At 39.8% G+C, this 19,688-nt stretch overlaps 2 protein-coding genes across 4 annotated transcripts in view; both read right to left on the reverse strand.

Annotated features, from left to right (window-relative positions):
* Window positions 1-1,147: 1,147 nt before the first annotated feature.
* Window positions 1,148-8,686, reverse strand: LOC117374148 (lysine-specific demethylase 9). Of its 2 annotated transcripts, XR_008648753.1 has the most exons (8): window positions 8,065-8,686; window positions 5,798-6,414; window positions 4,370-4,507; window positions 3,528-3,670; window positions 2,919-3,086; window positions 2,476-2,584; window positions 1,470-2,139; window positions 1,148-1,259 (listed from the first exon to the last, which is right to left on the reverse strand). XR_008648753.1 is itself a non-coding variant. In XM_033970330.2 (7 exons), the coding sequence occupies exons 1-7, from the start codon at window positions 8,666-8,668 to the stop codon at window positions 1,582-1,584; spliced, it is 2,337 nt and encodes a 778-aa protein (XP_033826221.1). In that variant the 5' UTR covers window positions 8,669-8,686; the 3' UTR covers window positions 1,148-1,581. The 2 variants fall into 2 exon arrangements, 1 of the variants encoding a protein (XP_033826221.1); XM_033970330.2 differs by having other exon boundaries at window positions 1,148-2,139.
* Window positions 8,687-9,111: 425 nt separating this feature from the next.
* magi3a (membrane associated guanylate kinase, WW and PDZ domain containing 3a) overlaps window positions 9,112-19,688 on the reverse strand; it is a 118,311-nt gene continuing 107,734 nt past the window's right edge. For both annotated transcript variants that reach the window (XM_055223344.1, XM_055223343.1), the window contains exons 17-22: window positions 19,086-19,271; window positions 18,245-18,338; window positions 15,443-15,512; window positions 15,081-15,218; window positions 14,416-14,554; window positions 9,112-11,681 (exon numbers count right to left, since the gene is read on the reverse strand). In XM_055223344.1, the coding sequence (XP_055079319.1) occupies window positions 10,879-11,681; window positions 14,416-14,554; window positions 15,081-15,218; window positions 15,443-15,512; window positions 18,245-18,338; window positions 19,086-19,271 (1,430 nt within the window). In that variant the 3' untranslated portion in view covers window positions 9,112-10,878. The remainder of the gene's footprint in view (window positions 11,682-14,415; window positions 14,555-15,080; window positions 15,219-15,442; window positions 15,513-18,244; window positions 18,339-19,085; window positions 19,272-19,688) is intronic.

Consider the following 19,688-nt stretch of genomic DNA (forward strand, 5'->3'; position numbering starts at 1 on the left):
ATATAAAATGTGGACAACCAAACTTGATATTAGAAAACACATTATTCTAAAAGGCTGTTGAAAAAAAAGAAAAATAATAATAAATAGTGTATATCTCAAGTGATTCAGTTTGTTTTGCAGAAGTAAAACCTGATGTAAAATAAACAGCAAACTCAAAATCAAAAACAAAATCCATGAATCATGTACTGAGCTGGTGCAGTCCTGGTTCAGTCCTGGTTTAGTTCTGGTTCAGTTGCGGTTCAATCCTGGTTTAGTTCAGGTTCAAACCTGGTTCAGTCCTGGTTCAGCCCTAGTTTAGTCCAGGTTCCTGTTCTGATTTTTGATCTGGTTTAATTCTGAAGGTCAGGACTGCCAAAGTCAAGGAGGGAATTATATTTTTTTAAATGAACACAAAGGCTTCAATAAGGTTTAATCATATTATATTTCTGATCTTCTGTGACCTTTGAGCTGGAAATATTTGAATAATTCATTAAAGGCCTTCATTATACTTCACAGAAAGTCACACATAAGTTAGTTCAACACAACAGCAACTAAAGCATTATTCCAAAAATAAAAATGTCTTGACTTCACAAAACATTTGGATTATAACTAAATATTTACACAGCAAACCCCAAATGGGAGAACCAAACTTATTGCCAACAGCAGACGCCATAGTGTCTTTATGTCCTTCAATACTAACAACTTTAAAGTCTGATATTGAAATTTTATAAATAAAAAATAAACTCTAGAAAAATAATTACCAGTATTTAAATAAATTTAAAAGAACACATAAAATGCAGGTACAGCGTCATATGCACTCTGCAGAATAAACACAAGACACACAAAAACAGAACGAAGAAACTGTGACATTATGTCTGAATCTCATTGTGAAATGATATGAGAGTGAGAATATATAAATATAAAACAGTACTTTATACATTAGATCAAATAATCAAAATCATCACGGATAAAGAGTCAACGCAGTAAAGTGCAACAATACAAACACTTGATTTGTTTTTGTTTAGATTTAACTGAAATTAATTCACTTTTCTGTGAATGTTTTCTGGAATCCAAATGATTCTTTCTTGGAAAAATTAAGACTTAAATCTATTTTAGCAGATTTAAAGATATCATAAGTTTAAATTTTTTTTCACCAGTAGCTGGCAGATGTGAAACCTGCCCCGTCGTCCCTCACCTGGCCTTTGTTCAGCCTCACCTGTGCTTTCTGCTCTTCTGTCAGGCCAAAGCTGGCACAGTGTCAGCAGTAACATGGACAGCATCTAGTGGTGGTGTGTGAGAATGCAACAGGGTCAGGTCAGCCAGTCTAATTACAGATAATAGCTTTAAAAATATAAGAATATGCATTTGCAAATTGCAAACTTAAAAGGCTCAAATACTAAATAAATATGGCCAACATTTTCATTTATAAAAGTATAAAATGATAAAATGATTTTCATAATAAAAAATTAATTTAAATAAATACACCCTACTTTAAAGCAATATCTCCAGTTCAATGCTTCTTATGAACAAAGTAAAACGCTTTATCATCCAAATTTAACCAAAACTGTTCAAAAATAATAGTTTGAGCACCACAGAAACAGTTCATTGTGAGAGCTCTGTGCTGCGCTCCAGAGCTTTTGGAAGTGCAGGCTGATTCACAGGAGTGCATGCAGACTGCTCCGGGGCCACTAGGGGGAGCAGTGGGGGAGCGTACGCAGACTTGGTGGGCTGAGGGGGGGCGGGCTGAGGCTCCTGAGGCGGCGTGGCCGGTCTCTGAAACTCTGTGTCTCTAGTGTTGGCCATACCGCCCTGCACACTGCCCCCCTGTGGTCGAGCACAGGGGGTCACAGTAGCGTCCGGTCGTGTAGGGGAGGGGACAGAAACATGAGCTGCGGTTTGGGTGGGATCCCTTGGGTGGGCATCTTGGGTCAGGGTGGGGTCACTGTTGAGGGTGGGGTCATTAGGGCGGGGGTCTTCGGGTTGGTACTGTTTCAGGCGAATGTGCCAGGCCAGGCTGCAGACCGCGGACACCGTCTTAAACTGGTGGATGACGTTTCTGGGGATGAAGTAGACGTCGTCGTCACACAGCTGCACCCGAATGTACCGGATGCCCTCCCGTCGTAACTGGTTCAGCTTGGCATCGTCCACCCACTGAACGCACTGCAGACACAAATTTGGTGAAAGGAGAGGTGAGATTTATGATTGGTACATTTATTGTTCTTAGCTCTGGCAGTTTCTCTGGCAGAGACTCACTGAGCCTTAGTTAAATGCCTATCTTTAATTTCTTTACTTTGCGGGTGTTACGATGTTATGACCTTTTTGTTGTTAGATTTTCAATTGAATGTATTCTTGTATAGCTGAAAATCACAGTAGCTGGCTCCAAAATTGTTGCTTTTGCTTTAGAAAGTTAGAAAATCACTTGCTATATTCCACTGATGGACATAATAGTCAGGTTTGGTTTGCTTTTTATAGGCAGTACAATAGTTCGTCAGTTACCTGAGACACAGGGGGCTCATAGATATCCAGCTGTAATCTGTGGACAACATCACTGAAGTCTCCAGCAGCAAAACACACCACGTCTTTGGTGATTCGCGGCTGTGGGTTACTGTTAACAAAATAGATTTATAAATACAGGAGTGTAAAGCAAAGGGACATATCACACAGCACAATACAGTCAAAGTTTTGTTCGTTAATAAGGTTTTAGAATCATTGTTTGGTCTGTATCACTACGCAATGTGATGATGATAAGGTTATGATGGAAGAAATACGGTAGTTTCCCTTAAAAAGTATTGAGGGCCAGCAGAAATCGGTCTAGGGTTTGCATATGGCTTCAGATAAAAGTTTAGAAACCCCTGCTGTAAAGTAAGTACACATAGATAATAGTTACACCTGACTATGACAAACCAATGTACAGTATTTAGTCTGTGAGGTGAACTTACTGCTCTCCGAAGTGCACGGCTTTGAGCACACCTACAGCCGCCGTGCTCTGCCAGTCAAAGCTCTGTCCCACGTGGTCGGCGTGAGCTTTGGTCCTGTCCTCAAACAGCATCTCTCTGGGCTCACTGGTCCTGGGCAGGTAGTGCAGGTTCTTAATCTCATTCATTGACCTAGAACAATAATATTACAGGCATAAATAAGATCACACATCAAATAATCAGATCACCATAACTACAGGTGAGTGCTATAAAGATCATATCAATATAGTTGGTTGGGGTAATTATGCAAATTAAGAAAAAAATATACCCTCGCTTTGTAATCTTCCAACCAAGGGTATTAAGTGATATTTATTTTCCAGTCCATTCACTTTTAGTACAAAACTTTAAGCAGGATTTAACACCTAAACACTGCAGATAACCACATTTCAGTTAGAGCAGGTAAAATGAGCAGTGCCTAAAGGGGAGTGAGGGGCAGAATCTGGGGGTATAGTTATTCACACTTAGCAAAAATATCATCTGATCATCATTATTTCGATAATACAAGAATTCAAACATTTTTGTCAATACCAGCCATCCCTAGTCCTATTTACACTGATGTTCCTTATGGTGTACCTGCGTCTTTTGAAAGGAGACTTGGGCATGTCTGCAGTGGGCACCATCTGTTCCCCAGGTCGGACCCATAGGATCGGCCCATCGTCGCTCTGAGTCCTGCAGTCCAGCTTCAGACTAGAGAGGGTCCCCCAGGGCAGCGTCATCTACAGGCAACAAGTGAAATTGAGTCATCAGAGATCTGTACAGAGCCCTGTGCTAATATTGGCAACACAGATCAAATCATCTAAGTGCTGCAGTTTTGGAGCAATGATTATTTTTGGATTTCTGTCTGACACTGTGGTACAAGACAGACCTACTTATCTTTCCCAGACTGATTCAGAGCACATCCATTTCACTTAGTGACGTGTGTGTCGGACAGCACTGATAAAGTTGTTTCTGGTTTCCTCAGAATTCACTCACTAAGATGCAGAGGCTGCACTAGCACTGATTAATGACTGGCTGTAGGTGCTGGGGTTTAGGTAGTGAGGATTCAGATCAGAGAGAGTCCTTTATGGTTTAAAGTAAACCCACTGTATTTCAGCACTGAAACCCAAATGAGAGACTCATTCTGCTTTCTGATTCGATAATCATCGAGAGAACCAAAAAAACTAATTATAACACAATTATAACATAATTAGCTTGGTTATCATGTCCTCCATTAAAAAAATTATAATTAATAATTAAGAATAAATCCTCATTACATATACATGATTACAGTAAAAAAAAAACATTTTTGATTACGACATGCTTCTGGTAACAAAGATAGGCCATGTTTGCTAAACATTAAAGTTTAATAAACCATATGTAAAATTTCACTATTAAACTTTTAAGTTAAACGTTCATAGATAAAAACAATGTTAGACCTTTAAAAAGGGTGACTCTTCGAGCATGTCAAGGAATTCTGGGAAGAAGTCTCCAACCTCCTCGTCCACGGCTCCCACCAGACTGATCTGTCTCATGGGTCCAGCGCGGTACGTCCCAGCACAGTACGTACGGCTCACCTAGACAACAGACAACTGACGTACTAAGACTGATTTCTATGTGAGCTTCATTGTGATTTAGCGATTCTTATTATATTCTTATTATTTAGAGCAGGGGTCACCAACCTTTTTTAACCTGAGAGCTACTTTATGGGCACTGAGTCATACGAAGGGCTACCAGTTTGAGACGCTCTTCTGAAATAACACATTTGCTCAGTTTGCCTTTAGTTATAAATTATTAACAATGATAAATGATAATCATCTATGTGAACACACTAATCACGTTGCAAGACACTGATCACATTAATGATTTCTCAAAATAATTATCAACGATGAGCAAGGAGGGAAACAGATATCAGTATTCAGCACTTTAACTTTACTAATCTTAGTAATTGTTAAATTTCCAGATGACACTTACATCACTACATCTCATAGGAAAAGTGTCCCATTTTCACTATCCATTGACAAACCTTTTTAACAAAACATAAATAATATACATTGCACCATGTTTCATAAAGTTATCAATTATGTAATGTTAAAGAAAAATAAGCTTACATATTTTTAAATAAATTTCGGTTGCGTTGTGTGACTTTTTCACCGGTGTCGTGGAAAAAGCCTGGTGTTTACCCAAAGCTGCGTTTGTGAGACATAGTGAAGTGTCCCTCCACATTGTGCCGCTTTGCCGTCGCCACAGTCGCTCCGCAGATGAGATACGCGCAGGTTTCTTTTACAGTCTTAAATCATTGTGAAAGTGATCTCTTTATTTTCTACCATGGAGTAAGAAACTGCATTCAGCGCATCCTCACAGCGCTCGCGAGCGGAGCACTGGTTTTGTCACGCGCACAATACTGACCTTTGAAGTGAGTAGGTCAAAGTTCACCTTAACTTATCTATCTATACTTCACGTATAATGAACATATGTTTAAGATATTGTCATTTTTAAATCTATATAAACGCAAGGGTGATTAAAAAAATAGCAACAGAATAAAATTAAATTTTAGATGCAGTGAGTTGTGCTATTTTTAGAACTGGTCTGCGGGCGACTCATGTGGGGCTTGGGGGCGACATGGCGCCCGCGGGCACAGGGTTGGTGACCCCTGATTTAGAGAGACCTGTATTTTGTTTCTCATCTTCCATCTGCCATCCGTCATCCCACTCATTTAAATAATAATACTGTGAAGACCTACTAAACTTAATCAACTATGAACTATGGGCTTCTTTGTGTTGTTCAAGAAGTATGTGCACAAACTGATAATCAATGTACATTTTTTATCAAAATGACACAAAATCACAAAATGCAGATTTACAAACCTGAGAGTGAAAGTTGGCGATAGTGGTGGTCTCTATGTCTTTCTTGCCCAGAATCTCCATCTTGACCGGCGTGTTGGGAAAGTTAAAAGCAAAATAGTCCAGGAAGTCGGGCAGATAATTTGCCGCACCGTGGATCACAGACAGGGCATATTTCGACGCTCCTTTTGGGTGCTCTGCGAAGGCCAAGTCTAGGTACTCCTGAGCGAATACCTCCAAATCCTCCGCACTCAGACAGGCCAGTTCGTCGGCGTACGCATGCAGGACATAACCCCCTCCGTTGGGCTGCTTCTCCTCATGGAGAAAGCGTCCAAACCTGGAAGTGGTCTGGAGACAGGAGCTGCGGATATAGTGCTCGTGATGGGAGATAAAGTTTGTGTGACCCAGTTTGAGCGCGTGTAGATATGGGATATGGCTTTCAGTGGTCCGCCCTCCTCTCTTCATGGGACGGTCTTGAGTTCTGCACAGTTTGAGGTCCGTCTGCACTTCTTTGTTCAGGAGGTATCGGACTTTTTTAACGCTGCGCTCCTCCTCGCGGTGTTTCTTCTTCTTCTTTTTCTTCTTAAGCAAGTACTCCTCCAGTGTTTCAGACTTAAGGTTCTCATCGTGGGGTTTTGGCTCTTGAAATGAACAGAAAGGAAAGAGCAGTTAACAAGTTGTGAAAATGGAATTGCATGTGCAGGACAAATGCCCAGCTCAGTCCTTGTTATCTTGGCTTAGGTCATCTGAGGTATAACGTTTTTATAAGTATTACATAGTTTGGTGGGATAGTACATAAGGTAAATATTTATCATAATTTTTCATCTGTGAAGTGGTCGTTTGTGGGAGGAATGTGATAACGAAAGTACAAACATAAAGGAAATGGTGTTGACTTCTAAAATTAATACCTCTACCTATGTCATCAATACAGAAAATATGTGTTTGTGCGAGAGAGCTATATTTAATTACTGGGCCTAGTCACGTGAAACAAACGCTGACACAAATTTTAACCTATTTTCTGTCAGCACAAATAAACAGGGAACAAGAGAAAAACGTTTTTTCACAACAGCTTCAGAAAGTGGTGCCATAATTCAACTCCAAACAAGCGATTATTGTCAGATCTACCGTATTTTCCGTATGACTATAAGTCGCACCAGAGTATAAGTCGCAGCAGCCAAAAAATGCATAATAATGAAGAAAAAAGCATGTAAGTCACATTTCATGAGGAAATTTATTTTACAAAATCCGAGGCCAAGAATAGACATTTTATCTTTAAAGGAAACTTATAATAATAACAATAAAATAGAGAACAATAGGCTGAATATCAGTACAGCAGGCTAATGTAACACATTTATATTTATTCAGCTACATGAAGCACAGACAGAACTGAAAATGTGTCTGGTGTGTTAACATAAGATATTAACAGTTAATCAGGAAATTAAAGCATAAAAAAAACAAGTGAACAAGTTTATTCTGGATCTCACTCCAAATCACTAAATTCACTGAATTCTTCATCCTCAGTGTTGCATCTGAACAGCTCCACCAGCATCATGTCCTCTTCTGTGTGGCTGCAATCAGACTCAGCAGAATACGATTTTCTTTTAAGGGGCATTTTTGGTCAGTGGTACAGGAGTAGTAGATACTGGTACACAAGCCTAGAGTGTCCTCGTGCAGTTGTCAGTGTGACAATAACAAAAATGTGAAATTATATATTTGAATTATTTCACATAGAAGTCGCATCTAAGTATAAGTCACATATGTAGTCCGGAAAATACGGTAATTGGAGAACTTTACTTTTGTGGAGCTATTCCCTGCAGATAACGATAAAGTTCAACATTTGTGGATTATACAAATAGCCCTCCATCTGACATTAGGACAAAAACGCTATAAAAAAAAAAAAAAAAACTTGCCAGTTTTATCTCTTGGCCAACTGAGAATGTCTAAAACTGAGGTTGCTTACTCCACCAAACATCAGACATCTTTTTTTATACCAGACGCCCTTCCTGTTTCAATCAGCCACACACTATCACTGGAGACTGTGCCACTGTGATCCCATACACTACTGTCATCATCACGTGACTTAAGTGCATGGCTCACACAGTAGGAGCCTCTGATTACACAATATGTAAACACAACACCACGTGCACTCCTGACATGTCCACACAGGCTCTGCAGAGGACTACAACAAATACAATGACACACGGTGGAGTCTTACATCTCCATGGAAACAAGCAGGTTTCATATCCCACAACAGAAAAGTTACACAGTGCACCTTTAATGATCCAACTCACCTTTCTTTTTCTTGACTTCGGGGATCTTTACGTTCCTCTCTGTATTTTCCTTCTTCACTTTGAGTTTGGTTTCCTCTCCCTTCTTCTCCCGGTGCTTCTCCTTAAACTGTGCGTCCTTGGCCTTGACCACGTTGAGCGGTGCGACCGTGAAGAGCGCGGGTGTTTCTGGGAGCACGGGGCGCTTCTGGGGCACCTGCTCTGTGGAGGTGTTCTTCTGAGGCGCAGCGGCGACGCAGGGAGGCGGAGCGGGCTGCGGGCTCTTCTTGGTGCCGCTGCCCTGGTTGTGTCCGTGGTTGTGGTTGTGGGAGTGGTGGTGCAGAGCATGTTTGTCGCTGAAGTGGCGGTGGACAGGAGCAGGAGCAGGAGCAGGAGCGGCTGGAGCGGTGTTCGTCTGCAGCTTGTGCGTCTTGTGCGTCCGGTGCTCAGCGTGTGGTCTGTGGTGATGATGGTGATGAAGCTTGACTTTCTTCACCTCTTTCTCCCGTTTGTCCGCGGGCGGTGACAAGGGTCTCTTCTTTTTCTTCTCTTTTATGAACCTATCCAAACTGTCCCTAACCCTTTCTTCTCCTACTTTCGCACGGAGCAAGTCGACTTGAGCTGCCATCTTTGCACGTACAGTTCATTTAAAGCACTCAAACTCTCACTGCGCAGGTGCTCCTAAAACTGTAGTCCTTTTTCTGTTGATTTGTAGTCCTCGCCCGCGTGAATCCTTCAGGCGCGCGTGCGTAAAACATGGGATCATGGGTTGAGTAGTTTTCTGAAGGCGCATAGCTTTATGGGAGATGTAGTTTATGGAGAGAGCTGCGTGCAGCCCCGCACGCACTCATTTCTGTCCCAGCTGACGTCATGGTTAAATTGAGCACAGAGGCAGCACCGTCCGAGCTGCAGCTGCAGGAACAGACACAACAAGAACACCACATACTGCACGTACTATATACATGCATGTGCAGACTATGAAGGACTTGCTGTGTAAACTACTACTGATACAAATACAAAATCAGACTTGACTTTATGACTGTGTTATGAACAAAAGACTTGGAACCTGGGTGATTTTACTCAGTAAACCTTTATTTCAGTGCATGAACAGAATGCCATGACCAGATTATATCTATCCACCCATTTTGTATCAGTCCCTTAAAAAAATAATGAAACGATTTACATAGGATTCTTATGCATGAAGGCAATTTTATACAGGTGCTGTACAATTTATAAACATTTACAACTACCATGATGTCAAAACTAAAACTTTTCCAAGAGATTAAAGTAATGCAAGGCCACAGTATCATAAATGTTTAACAGCATGGATAAGAAGAGGGAATACAGTAGCCCAAAATATCAAAAATAATCATGTACATGGACTATCATTCAGGGAGATGCAAGTGCACAGGCAATGGAACAAATGAGCCACTAGATGTCGCTCTACTCCACAACAAGCCTCCTCTCTGTAACTTCATAAAACAACTTCAAACCAGTTTTCCCCAGTTATAAAATCTTTCAAAAAAACAAAACACCACAAACTTCATTACACCTAAAAGTGACAGGCATTATCTTGTTCATAAAAATATTACATGTTTCGTCACATTTCGGGTCAAAAATTAAATAAAAACATTGATCGCAAAAAGTAAATCTAGACGTTAAAATGGAAGCAAGCAATGTGTCATATGTTTTGTGCTAGTAAAAATATATTTCAAATAAAATGAAGTTTACACTAGTTACAATCAAGCTTCCAATTCAAATCATGTACAATAGGCTACTTCATTGTTTGTGTAATTACTAGGTTAAATAATAGCTGTGGATATTGTCAATGCTACAAAATATACACAGGGCCTATAGAAGGAAGCTTATACACAGTGGATAAACCGAGCTCGTGTGGCCATTTGAAAACACTGTCATTTAATGTATAGTTTGAGACAAAACAATATATTTTCTAGATGTAAAAATCGAAAACAAATTACTCTCATTTTAATTTATACATATCTGAATAAATTACATTATATGCTCTTTATATTAACACACAGGAAACGAACATATTTAGAACCACAAGTATCTGGTCTGTTGATTGATGCATATAAAGCTCGTGAGGGGTTGTCTCACCGCATGTTAAACGATAATGCATTCAGTCTATTACAGAAGTGCAGTCGAAAACTCCAAAAGAATACACACAAAAACAGTCCGCCATTTTTGTAGTCCAAATCCAAATTAAAGGTGCACTGCAGATCTTTACTGGTGGAGGGTAGGCCTGTCCTGTCTCCGTGGAAATGCTTTGTCTGCTTGTAAATGTAGTATCAAACTTATAAACTCTCATAGAAACCAGGCCAAGTCACAGGTCAGATCTACGAGGAAGCAAGCTGTCCACTGTAGGGACACATGTTTTTCAAGGTATTTTTGAGCAACAAAATCACTTGTAATGAAATAAGTGCTAGCCCAAAACCTTTAACCGTTAATACCATACTGTGAAGCATTTCCAACAAAGCAATTACATCTCCATGGAGACAAGCAGGTGTCAAGCAGGTGGCGTAGTGCACCTTTAATCAGACTTTCGCAGATTTTTCCTAAACCTTCATTTTGTAAAAAGTAAAATTCTTCATCACCAGATTTAAAGTTCACAGTGTCTGCCACGAGGAGCAGTATCTTCTTTCTTCATCTTGGCACAAAATCCCCCAAAAACGATTCAAAAATCATGCGTGGAAGGTGAGCAGACCAAGGCAGACTGAGTGAAAAGTGAACAACAACCATTGGTTACACAGTGATTTGTCTAAAAATATATATGTATAACTTGCTACTTCATTTGTCTATCATTTTAAAAGGCTCAGATTAGATTCCTTCATAGGATGCATCCATTTGGGACTGGATTTTCGCAGTGCTTGGGACCTTCCACGGACCTGGGGTTATCGGCGCCTTCTTTGCGGTACTAGTAGAAGTAGCAGTAGTAGTTGTAGTAATTCCATTGATCAAGCTCGGATCCTGGACGCTACTACTTGACCCTCTCGGCTCTTTCCGAACTATTTCTTCATTATAATTTCGATATTCCCTCTCTCTCCTCGCTCTCCGCTCAAGTGTCCCACCTTCTCCTTCGGATGCAACCCTCTCCCTGGCTCTATAAACATCTAGATCTGCATTTTTATTCTTTCTGCGTTCGTTGGTCCCTCTTGATTTCTCTCCCAAATCATCGCTGTACCTCCACTCTTCCGCAGGGGGTCTATAAGGCTGTTGCCCACCTGGACGCCTCGGACTTTGTGGTTCGTTTTCGTTCTTAGACCCCTTCTTAGGACTAGATGAACGCCGCTCCTTCTGCCCCCTCTCCCTTCTCTCCGAAGTCATATCTTCCAAAGAACCGACAGATTTTTCCATCTTTCTAGGACTGTGGGAACGTTCCCCATACTCAAACTTATCTTCGCTATACTTTTGAGGGCTAGCTGGTTTGGTAGCTGTTTTTCTATTGGGAGAACTCGGGACAGTGATGTGGTTGTGTCTGGATCGGGTCCCGTAGAATTCGTCAGATATTTTGGAGTTAGGGGAAAGTTCGGCAAAGGAGGAAGAGGAGGGAGAGGCGGGAGAGGAAGGCCCATCCGAAGCGGAGAGTCTAGGGAAGGTTGAGGTTACTTTGTCCTTGGAGCCTAGAACATGAATAAACAATCAGAAACTTTTACATTTTACATTAGGACATATTATTATTAAGGTCAATACATTTAAATATTGTGGAAAAAGATGATTTGTTTTAGTAGTTCAATCTGTTTTTTTTTTTAAACACACAGGGCTAAACATATTACAAGGATTTGGGTTAGCAGTTGGGGTATTAATTAAGTAGTTACTAAACCAAAATCATGTTTTATTAAGTGTTTGCTCATTAGGAATTTACTCTAATTAGGTGTAGTTATTATAAAGTGTTACCGGATTGTGTAATAGTTTAATTCTTTAGCCTAGTCCTTAAATGCAGTATCGAAACATTCAATAATTTGCTAAAGTTTTACATCGGATGCCATTCCAGCAGTACATTGTGACTGAAGTGGGTAATGTCAGTGAAGTGTCTTGCTCAGGTACACAACAACAGTATGCTCAGGCAAGATAATGACTTGAATGTTTTGTTTTGTGTGTGTGCGGAATTGAACCACTGAAATAAATCAACTTTCCCATTATGGTCCAATGTATTGACATGCATCTGAAAACAATTAGCCTGACCAACAATCATTTACATTTCATAAACTTTTCATTGGATATTTTTTGAGCAAACAAACAAATAAACACACCAGATTCATATAGTCTGTTTTACGTACACATGCAGGTGAATTGTTGGTCAAGCTAATTAGCAAATGAATTCGTGTCATGCAAAAAAGCACTAACACCTCAAAGAAAAATCTACCTCCCAAAAGTAATTTAAAATGCTTCTAAACACTGGTTTTGTTTATGTTTCATCCACTGACATAATCAAGGCAAAAGGAGCTAACATAGTGGCATTTCAGTTTTCCCTCAGGTCTGATAAGAGCTGCTCAGGAAATATGCGACAGACAGAAACAGAGAGAGTGATGGAATCTGGTGAAATGAGATTTTGGATTTCTACGAGCAAAATCTATATTTATTTGATTGTAAAAAGGAAGAGAAATGATGCCAGAGAATGTATATATAAGCTTGCTAGAGTGGGATTACATATCTTCAAGTTTAAATTGGTTGAGATAAGGTTTCCGACCACTTTATTCTATTTGCAGAACTCGAGTAGCCACAGAGAACCAGTAAATACTTTGTCAATAATAATACTACAATAGACATGTTGCTTTTCGACTGGTTCTCGGCTGGCCTGGGAACGCCTCGGGTTCCCACCAGAGGAGCTGGAGGAAGTGTCTGGCATGAGGGAAGTCTGGGAGTCCCTGCCTAGACTGCTGCCCTGTGACCCAGCCCTGGATAAGCGAAAGAAAATGGATGGATGCCAGATGCCCTTCCACACAAACAGTTGACACAATGCCATTAGATTCGTGAACAATATTTCATACTTTTTTTTAACTTTTATTCCCACTGTATACACCTTATGCATTTTATCGCCCACTATTTTGCATATTAAACTCACATTTTCATTTTAATAGCTCTTTTAGACCTCCACACTTTATATCCAGACTTGAGACTCGTGTGACCTTTGTTTTTTCTCAGCTAAAAGAAATCACTTATATTCACCAACTGAATATTTTAAATATACACTACGCAAGTTAAATATACACTACGCAAATTTTCAGGTGATAATAGATTAGTCTGTCAAACATTCTAGGCAGGTTTAGTAGTATTAATAAATGTTTGTAGTTATAGCAATAATCGCCAAGTACAGCCTTCTCAATTTTTGTCTTTACCCAAATAATCACTTTTGGGATCATTTGCATAACAGTTGACTCGAACGCTGAAATGCTAGTACTTCTCCGGACTCTAATAGTACTGATAAGTCTATTACTGTGCACAGACTGATGGGGGCGGTGTGAAAGTTGAATGGCACTTGACAAGAAGAAGAAGAGTGTTGAAAAGTGTTACCAAAGTTATTATGGACAGACCAAGAAAAGCAGTGACTCAGTCTTTAGTGAAGCTCTGGTTTCATGTAGAAGCACAGGGAGGATGTGGAAGAGTTCAGACCTACAGGAGGGAGAGAGACAGAGAGACAGAGAAAGAGAGAGAAGGAGAGAGAGAGACAGAGAGAAAGAGAGAGACAGACAGAGAGGGAGAGCCGTGCTGAGCAGAGGTAATCAGGCAAAACGTTACAGAGGTGGGTAGGACTGAGTTTACTTGGAAAGCACTTTGTAATGATCATTTTGAAAAGCGCTGTACAAATAAATGTGTTTCCTTATTATTACTTTGAAATATTATTTAAAAACCAGTAAGCTTCTGGTCGAAAGGCTGCACCACTGTTGCAACCAACCAATATACTGTTAAGATTTTTTTATAAGACAACAAAAGTACAGTCTTTTGTCATGTTTATCTTTTTTGCAAAGTTATATGCTTGGAGCCATTTTGTTTTGAAGTAACAATACAATATTTCAGAAAACACACTTAGCTCTACATCCAATTTTAAGAAAAAAAGGGAAAAAAAGCATAAAAAAATACTTTATGCTTTTGGAATTTGTTTCTTTTGTGGTTTGTTTTCAGTCAGCATCAAATTCTGATTCTTAAATTATTCAAAATGTTACGAATACTTGAGAAATGTAATGAATACATGTTTATCATCTCTACCGACCTCTGACAACGAGGCAGATAAAAGCACAATCAAAACTAGAATGAGAAAGAGAGGCTGCAGTTCAAACATGCACAGGTCTTTAAGCATCCCCCCCCACACACACACACACAGCTCTATATGGGGAAACGCGAGGTCCCAGGACTCACTGTGGTCCGGCACGAGGCCCTGGCCCGGTCTCAGCAGCAGGTGGACTTTGGTGCCTCCGGCCTGGATCAGCTCGATCGCTCTGGTGTGAGTGATGCCCTGTGTCGCCTCTCCGTTTATCTCCACAATCTGATCACCAACCTGCAGTGGAAAAGCAAGAAGGTGCTGTTTTTTGTGTATTTATGCTGACTTTTTTCTAGTTTTTGATTCAAGTGGATACGCCCAGTAATATATATGAGATACCTCCATGGAGATGTTCTTGTTTTGGCCTGGAATGTTTCACAGTATGGCATTATACTCATACTCATCACAGGAAGAACCAAAGTGTTGCGGGGGTCACCTCTTTATCAACCTGAGCAGGAACGACCGGATGACTTGGGATTCATGAGTTTAAATGCATACTGTGAAACGTTTTACACAAAGAAATAACATCTCCATGGAGACAAGAACGTAACAGACCTTCAACCGGAAAAGTTACATAGTGCACCTTTAACTGTCTGCTTGCAGATTGTATGTAATATGGTAATATCTCTGTAATTACTGGGCCTATCCACACAAATACAAACTAGAACAATGTTTAATGTCTAAGGACAGATATAAAGGGATATATAGTTGAGCATTGCGTATAGATGATGGTATAAATCTGAAGTAATCCAAATATCCTCACGTGTATCCTGCCGTCTTTGAGCGCAGGTCCGTCCTCAGCGAGTCGGAGTATAAACAGACCCATGTTGTATTCTTTCCCTCCTCTGAGACTGAAGCCAAAACCCCTGTGACTGCGCTCCAGCTCCACCACGAAACAGCCCTGCACGCACACATACATTACATCATTATGGGCTACAGCTAAACTTAAAGCATGTGTCTGCAATATGTTTATTTATAATCACTCATTCACACAGCACAGGGCTGAACGATGCTGGAAAAATATCTACTTATGATGATTATTATTTATTTGATACTGATATTGTATATTTATGAACCTCTGTAACTGACATAGCGTCATATTCACACGTGTAACTTTGGACTTGCCTGTTTGGGGCCTGACGTGATCATCTGCCCAGTGTCTCTTGAGAGGTTATTCAGCTCCGAGTCGCTGTTTCTGCAAAAAAAGGCAAGGCAAGTTTATTTGTACAGCACAATTCATACACAAGGTAATTCAAAGTGCTTTACAGAATAGCAAAGGCATTAAAATAACAATACAACAAATTAAAACATAAATAGTCATCATAAAAATAACATTAAAAGAGAAGTGTAGAATAAAAACCTTTCAGTCAGATGCACAGATAAATAACTGTTTTGAGTCTGGAGGCCTGTCTCACATCTTAAGGAAGACTGTTCCAGGTTTTAGCTGCATAAAACTGAAACGCTGATTCTCCATGTTTAGTCCTGACTCTGGGCACCAGCAGGAGGCCGGTCCCTGAAGTCCTCAGATTGGACTGGAGCAGCAGAATTCTGGATATACTGCAGCTGTCTTACCTCTCGTTTGGAGAGGCCAGTGACTAAGCAGTTACAGTCTTGTTTAGACAGCAAACCTTTGATTTTTGCAATGTTTTTTAGATGATAAAAAGCAGCAGATGTTATTGATTTGATGTGGCTGTTAGTTCAAATGTGGGTCCATGATTTTTTGCCTGATTTGAAGGTTTTAAACAGGGAGGTACTGTTCAAAGTACAGTTCACTTAGAGGTTGTCACTGACGCACGAGTGTGCATGTCCATTAGACTATAAACAGGTAAGTGCTCAGCAGGGGTAGTTATACTGTATAAATAAACACCAGCCATCTCCTGCACTTCCACAGTAGCATACTTCATTTTACTGCTTTGATACACCATTACAAATCCTTCAAAGTGCAGTTCTGCTTGTACAGGGCAGTGGCTGATAACACCAGTGTACTTTAACACTTGGCTGGGCTCATTAGAATGCCTCTGTGACCACAGAACATACTGCACTACTGTATCTAAGGCTCTTAACAGCTTTGGTTATCAGAAAAATGTTTTAAAAACAACTGGCCTTGCTGACAGCCTGTGCTCGTCTCTGCCCTGGTCTGACCTCTGCATGGGCCAGAGATTACACTGTAAAAACACCTCCATGACTTTAAATGAACAAATCAGAGCTGGTTTAAATAGTTATAATTTATTTACTTACTCAACCTTGGACATTTGTTTCATTCATTTCTAACTTAAAAAAAAAAACAACGTCCTCTTCAACTTAAATATTCATGATTCCAATTACTACCCTAATAATTGTACTGCACTTAAATCTCATGAAACAAACAAACAAATAAATAAATAAATAAATAAATAAATAAATAAATAAACAATTCAAATCAGTCACTTCTACATAGGTGTACTATGTAACTTTTCTGGTGGAGGGTCTGTTTCCACTTAGTTTTTGCCTAGAATATTCCACAATAGGGCATTAAACTTATTTGATGTCATGGAGACAAGCATGCCAATTTACAGGTCAGATCTATGGAGAGACGAACCTGCTCATAGCACAAATGCACGAATTTAAGGTAGTTTGAATAAATGCAAGACGGATCATTTCAATGCTATACTGTGGAACATTGCGGGAAAAACTATAAAATCTTCATGATACAAGCAAACAGCGCAAACCTCACCAGAAAAGTTACATAGTGCACCTTTAAAACAAGATTTACACTTCAAATGCAAGTCATTTTAGTTAATAGAGACACTTTGTAGAGTTTTGTAGAGTGGGCAGTGGATGGACATGAGGCTAAATGAGGCAGATAGAACATTGTGAGTGGGTGCTCTGAATTCCCGCTGCTGTGGAGGATTATAAAAGTCTGACACAGGTAATCTGGTTTAAAACTGACAGATCAAAGCGCTGCCCAATACTCCACATTATAATCTCTCTCTCTTTCTTTCACAGTTCAAACGTATGCACCGGGGATTTGCTGTCGGTCCCGATCACTAGTGGAGCAGAGCCAGGGGAGAACGTTATGGGACCTCACGGGGATTGGAGTTAATTTATGGTCCAAGAAGCAAACCCGTATTTAAATGTTACACTGCACCAGAAGAATTATCTATACAGTGACTTGAATTAACAAAAGTCTTTTAATTAGTTTTTAATGGTGCACCAAGTAACTTTTATGCAACCCACTTGTCCACATGGAGACATTGACTATTCCACAGCATTGCATTCAACTTTTTTTTAAGTCTCCAAGCTGGTCAAGTTACAAGTTTGATCTGTGGAAAGGCGACCTCACTCACAATGTGAACCAAGTTTTTTTTTGAGCAATTAAAACTCTTGAAATAAATGCTGCTAAATACAATAGACACACTTAATACCATACTGTAAAATGCTACACGCTAACATCTCCACGGACACAAGCAGATGACTGACTCCCCAACAGAAAAGTTAAATAGTGCAGCTTTAAAAGTTGAGAAATATGTTCAAACAAGATGAATAATCTCAGCGAATAAGGTTGAATCAAAACCAGACATAAAATCAATCATATTTGGCTCCTGTCCTGCTGTGGGCCCCTCTCTGTCCCTTAGTTCACTGTGGTTCTCCTCAAGATTTCTCTTTTTCTCACTGGGTTTGTTTGAGTTTTTTCTTGCTGAGAAGGAGGGTCTAAGAACAGGGGATGTTCTGGGACAGTTCTCCATTTTCTTGTTGCTGATTAATTAATTCTGATTAATTCCCTTGTCTGTTTCTCATTGTTGATTTTCTAACTTTCTGCTGGTTAAATCAATTCTCATGTTCAGCCCTAAGAGGCAACTGGTGTTGTGATAATATTGGGCTTTACAAAAATAAAATAAATCAAATTGAATTGAACAGAGCTGTTTAAATGTGCGGATGTGGCTGTACCTGTCTGGGTGGCTGGGAGGCTGCTGGCCCATGGCTCTGTGCTGAGCTGAGGGGCTGTGTTTGGCCGAGTTTGAACCAGACGGAGGAGTGCTTTCTGTAAACAGCATCAAATACAGCACGTCATTATTTTTACTTTTATTACTACATCCATCTGTACACCCATCAAACTATCCATCCATCCATACACCCATACATATACCCATCCAACATCCATCCAACCATCCATCCATACACCCATCCATCCATCCATCCATACACCCATCCATCCATCCATCCATCCATACACACATACACACATACATACATAGCATTTTGGCTACTGTTAATTACATATTTACAAGTTCTAGTACCACAAAGCCAACACCAGGACCTTTTGTTGTTAACCATATTTGCACTTCATGACGAATGGTCTGTACTAGGCCTATTCAAGGGCAAAAAAATGTATCGCTATTTCATTTTTTCTCTATAAAAACAAATACATATGGCTTCCAAACTTTAGTTCATGCACAAAAAAGACAGACTTTTAATCAGTAGCATTTAAAAGTCAAATTTATTTCTCCAAACTTCGTGCTTTTACTGGCAAAGGATTAGCTGTAGACCACTCCATTAAGAAAACCCAAGCTTATAATTGACAATTAGAAACAATTGGAACCTGGTTTCATTAAAATTTGATTAATTGCACAACCCTAGCCTGTCCTCTAGCAAAAAATAATGGGAACTAAATAGACAATAAAACACAATGCAGGTAAACAAACAGGCAAATCAAAACAAAGCTCTCAATTAAAATCCACACAGTTGTGTCTCTTTCAGATTACAAAGTCTATTTCACATATTTACATACCATCCTCTGGGACCACAGTGAGGGTGACAGAGTTCCCCGCCTCCTTGATGAGCTGGACGATCTCATTATGGGACAGGTCCATGATGGACTGGCCGTTCACAGCAGAAATCCTGTCTCCCACTTTCATCTGGCCCAGGCGGTCTGTCGGGCTGCCCTCAATAATACGTCCGATTTTATGGGGTATTACTGAAACACAGAAACACTTTTATTATTACAATCAATATCCTCATGTTGATCAATCATAATTTTTATTTTAGTTTGTCATTTAACATAAAAGATAGTTACATTTCCTGTTTATTAATGGTCCTACATTACACAAAATTGATTCTTGTGAGCTTTAAGCCATGTTATAATATTCTTACTTCCTCAAAAACAACAAACATGTTTCATTCACACATGTTTGAGTAACACTTTATTATTAGTCTATCTACATCTCCAAAGCTCAAAATGCTCCGTTCCACCTTGTGACGTCAGGAAGTGATAGTTTTCGAGTTAACAGCTCCTTTTTACTTTTAGTTCAGTTAAGATCGGCAATTCTAGAGTTGAAATCATCCAAATGATTCTAGTGAAGCTGTGTAGAGTTTAAAAACACAGTGAAGCACT

Source organism: Periophthalmus magnuspinnatus, chromosome 7 (genome assembly GCF_009829125.3).
Source record: "Periophthalmus magnuspinnatus isolate fPerMag1 chromosome 7, fPerMag1.2.pri, whole genome shotgun sequence".
Taxonomy (NCBI): Eukaryota; Metazoa; Chordata; class Actinopteri; order Gobiiformes; family Gobiidae; genus Periophthalmus; species Periophthalmus magnuspinnatus.